We start from the raw sequence: 3,902 nt of genomic DNA on the forward strand, positions 1-3,902 counted from the left end.
CTCTCTCTCTCTCTCTCTCTCTCTCTCTCTCTCTCTCTCTCTCTCTCTCTCTCCCTCCCTCTCCAGAAGCCTCTGCCCAAATCAACAGGATAATAAAAGATAACAAACTGCCGTCAATTCAGAACACTGGCCAAAAACTGACAAGCCAAGTTTAATGAGCAACAGGGATTGCCCATGTCAGAGAGCTGAGAGTCTAATTCTCTCTCCAGCTGATCTCCTTGGTCTCCAACCCTAGGCAGAGAGAGAGAGAGAGAAAGACGACGGGGTGGGGGTGGAGGAGGACAAGGTCTTTAGGGATTTGGCATAGCTTTGTGCAAAGCGCTCAGGTTTGACCAAGGAGCAGAGGTGCATGCTGAATTCGAGTCAGCTCTGCTCTGTTTGGAAACCTCATTCTGGAAAGCAAAGGCCTGAGGGCAGCTGTCCACATCAGGACGGAGAGAAACGCGCTTGAGAAGGCCCTGGAATCAGGAAAGAGACTGGCTAGAGAACCCGAGAACTCAAGGGGAGTGGCTGGGAGCATGTCTTCGCTGTTGCAAAGAAATTATTCGCACACTGAGATCTTACTCCAGGGCTAACGTCTGAAGTCTGCAACAATTGGTGGGGGTCCAGATGGGGAAAGAAGCCCAGTGCCAGGCTGTGAGGGCAGGGTGAAGTCCCCGCAGCCCAGGAAGGGAGTGGGCGTGGGTAGCCAGTGCAAGGGACTCAGACAAGGGAGCCCGGCGCCTGGGGTTCTCCGGCAGGGTCCTCACCTGTTCCAGCGGGCCACCTTCCTCCGGTAATACCGTAGCGCCTCCTGGCTGGCCAGGAGCCAGTCTTCGGGCCCCAGGAGAGGTGGCTCCTCCGGGATTTGGTAAAGCGAGTGGGCGAAGAGGGCCTGCAGCTTGGAGCGCGGGCTAGGGTGACCGCGGCTGGGATGCTCAGCCCCGGGCCGGGCTTGGGAAAAGTTGTGCGCCGCGGTGCCAGGATCCCGGGAGGCTGCGGCCGAGTGCAGAGACGCGGAGGGGGCGCGGCCGGAGCACGGGCACCCCGCGGGGTTCTCGCTGGGCCGTAGCTGGCGCTGCACTCGTGGCCAGAGGTGGAAGTAGAGGTCGGCGGAGAAGAGCGTGCCCAGGAGCAGCAGGGCCAGCAGGCGGTCCCTGCGCAGCCCGGGCATGGCCCAAGCAGAGACCCGGGAAACACTTAGGGTGCAGACGGAAGAAGCTCCAGGAGTCCCGAAGGAGCTGGAATGTTCACTGCCGGGGATTAGCTCCTTCTGGAAAGGTGTCGCCCCTGAATTTGGGGACCGCGTGCAGGAAGCTCACAATGTTGACAACGTCACCTTTTTTCACCCAGTGGAAACCGGGGGGTTGGGGTTGAATACCCGCTTCTCGAGCCTTCTTTGCTCTGTGTTCCCCTCGCCTGGGACCCGCGCAGGTGGAGGTCCCCGAGACACGGGTGGTGGCTCTGGTGGCCGGTGGCCCGGTAGGGGTGATCACTAGAAGGAGTGCAGGGGAGCTCTATCCCCTAGGAGGAGGCTGGAGGCTACGTAGTAGCCCCGGGTGTCTCTCCCAAGGATGCTGTCGCTCCTCCTGCAGCGGCTCCTCCTGCAGGCGACAGGGACTCCCCTGGTCCGGGCTGGCAGGAGGGGAGGGAATGGAGAGTTGACGGAGAAGGGGCGCCCCGGGGCGAGCTTGTCTCTGAGCCTGAACTCCTAGAGGCAGAGGTAACGCCTGGCCACCCCCCTGCCTGGCCTGGCGCCGGTACCTCCGCCCACTCTCAGCTGGCACCTGCCTTTGGCGTTGCTCTCCAGCCAAACTCCCAATCCCTCTGCTGCCGGCTCTGCCCTTCCACCTTGTCATCAACCCTCTTCTCCTCCCCCTTTCCTCCTCTTTGCTCCAGGCCTCCCACTTTCCCTGGTCAGGGCTCTTCATATTTATTCTGGTAGACTCAAGTGAGGTGGGCTGGAGCCTTTTATTTCCGTTTTTAGTTTTTAGGAGCGGGGGGGGGGGGAGGACAATGCAAACCCTTAAAAGCCTTTCTCCTGCAAGCTTTGCCAGCTGTGTGTACGGGGTTTGGACTTCATCTCTGAGCATGCTCCCTGCAGGGCATAAACATAACAACCACGTGCCCAGAACATAGTAGGCATTTGCTCTGGAGACACTCACTTTGTGCACAAAAGAACTTGCCCTTTAAAAAATAAGACGCTTTTTTTTTTTAAACCTAGAACCTGGGTGATTTCCTGTTTGGATGGAGTTTGACTCCAAATCTGCCAGTACTTTGAAAAGAGGAAACGGTAGGGAGGGAGGGGCCCCTTTGGAGGGGCCCCAAATGACCCCACTCCGAACTCTTGAATGTAGCTTGGTGTGAAAGTAGTCCACCCAGATGAATCATTGGAAAGCCCGCTTTCTTAGGTTTTTCTCCCGATATTCTGTGAGGTCATTTACACCTCTCCATCCGTGTTCCTTCCTTCTGAGGAGCCCGGTGGGGATGGCAGGCGTGGGGGTGGCCCAGAAATCCTGGCTCTCTCTGTTTTATAATTTGGAAGTATAGCAAAATGCGAGTCTGCCCGGGGAGGTTGCCCCACCCTGGAGAATGTTCAGGAAAAGGCATTTTTTTTTTTTCTTTCTGCCAGCTGTTGCCTGTCTGGGCAGCAAAGTGCCTATGTATGCTAATTTTACGGGTTAAGGATCTCCAGTCTCTTGCTGGAGTCTCCAGCCTGAGACACTCTATGTGGCTTGTGGGTTCACAATGATGTTTTCCCTGCCCTTTGTCAAATATTTCTTGTGTTACCTGCTGTCCTCTTATCTTTAGATGAATGTGTGTGTGTGTGTGTAAATGTATGTGTGTGTATCTGTGTGCACCTTTGTGGAGGTCAGAGGTCAGTCTTAAGTGTTATTCATCAAAAGCCATCCACACTGCTGTTTTTAAGGCAGGGTCTTCCACTGGGATCAGGTGTTCATGGATTAGACTAGATTAGATTGTCTGGTCAGTCAACCCGAGAGATCATCCAATCTCTGCCTCCCCAGTGCTGGGATTATCAACCCATGCCACCACAATTAGCTTGGATTCTACGTGGGTGTTGGAGACTGAACACAGGTCCTGGTGTTCGTGTGGCAAGGAGTTTACTGACTGGGTTATTGCCTCAGCATCTTGTAAATGAGAATTTGCCTTGTGAGGCCATCCTGAGGCTTACGCTGAGTTCAAGCATATAGACTTCTCAGGTTATTCCCTAACCCGTGCTAGATAACTAGGAGATAAGCCAGCTGTTACAATTACTTCTTGCTTCTTGTAATGCACTAGGTTAGGGTTGGAGACTCTTTACAGCTTGGTAAAGAACAAAACAAAACAAAAAAACCTCAGAAAAATATGGAAATGCAAAACACCAGAAAAGGACAAGATTCCTTAAAGCTAAGTTCAAGTCTCGAAAAACCAAAAAAAAAAAAAAAAAAAAAAAAAAAAAAAACCCTCAAGATCCACCGTCCCCAGCCAATTCACATGAACTGGATATGTCGTAAGCCTCGGAGAGGCCTGTGGGACTTTGACTTTTTATCTAGAGTTAAATTTTAACTGGTGGTCAGTTTCTGAGAAAATTCGCAACTTTTGTTGTGTCTAGTTAGGTACCACGGCCAGGAGATTAAAAAGCCAGGTAATGGATGATGATATGGTATCTATGATAATAAGCTAGCTGCCTGTTTCTGGGTTGGCAAAGATGCCATAAGCCTTGTGACTTTGATTCTCCCAGCCAATGGGGCCTGTGTCCTCAACAGACATTTTCATCTGGACCCAGGATAGGAAGTGCTGTTTCTAACCTGCTTCAAGATTATCTAAAACTCAGGACCGTGAGGGGTGCACCCACACACTGAGACAATGGGGATGTTCTATCGGGAACTCACCAAGGCCAGCTGGCCTGGGTCTGAAAAAGC

General features: G+C 53.0%; 1 protein-coding gene across 1 annotated transcript in view; it reads right to left on the reverse strand.

The window, feature by feature from the left end:
- The window catches only part of Fam20a (FAM20A, golgi associated secretory pathway pseudokinase), a 53,182-nt gene extending 51,325 nt beyond the window's left edge, over window positions 1-1,857 (reverse strand). The window contains exon 1 of the mRNA XM_005350658.3: window positions 750-1,857. Coding sequence (XP_005350715.1) covers window positions 750-1,153 — 404 coding nt within the window. The 5' untranslated portion in view covers window positions 1,154-1,857. The remainder of the gene's footprint in view (window positions 1-749) is intronic.
- Window positions 1,858-3,902: the final 2,045 nt, after the last annotated feature.

Source organism: Microtus ochrogaster, chromosome 7 (assembly GCF_000317375.1).
Source record: "Microtus ochrogaster isolate Prairie Vole_2 chromosome 7, MicOch1.0, whole genome shotgun sequence".
Taxonomy (NCBI): Eukaryota; Metazoa; Chordata; class Mammalia; order Rodentia; family Cricetidae; genus Microtus; species Microtus ochrogaster.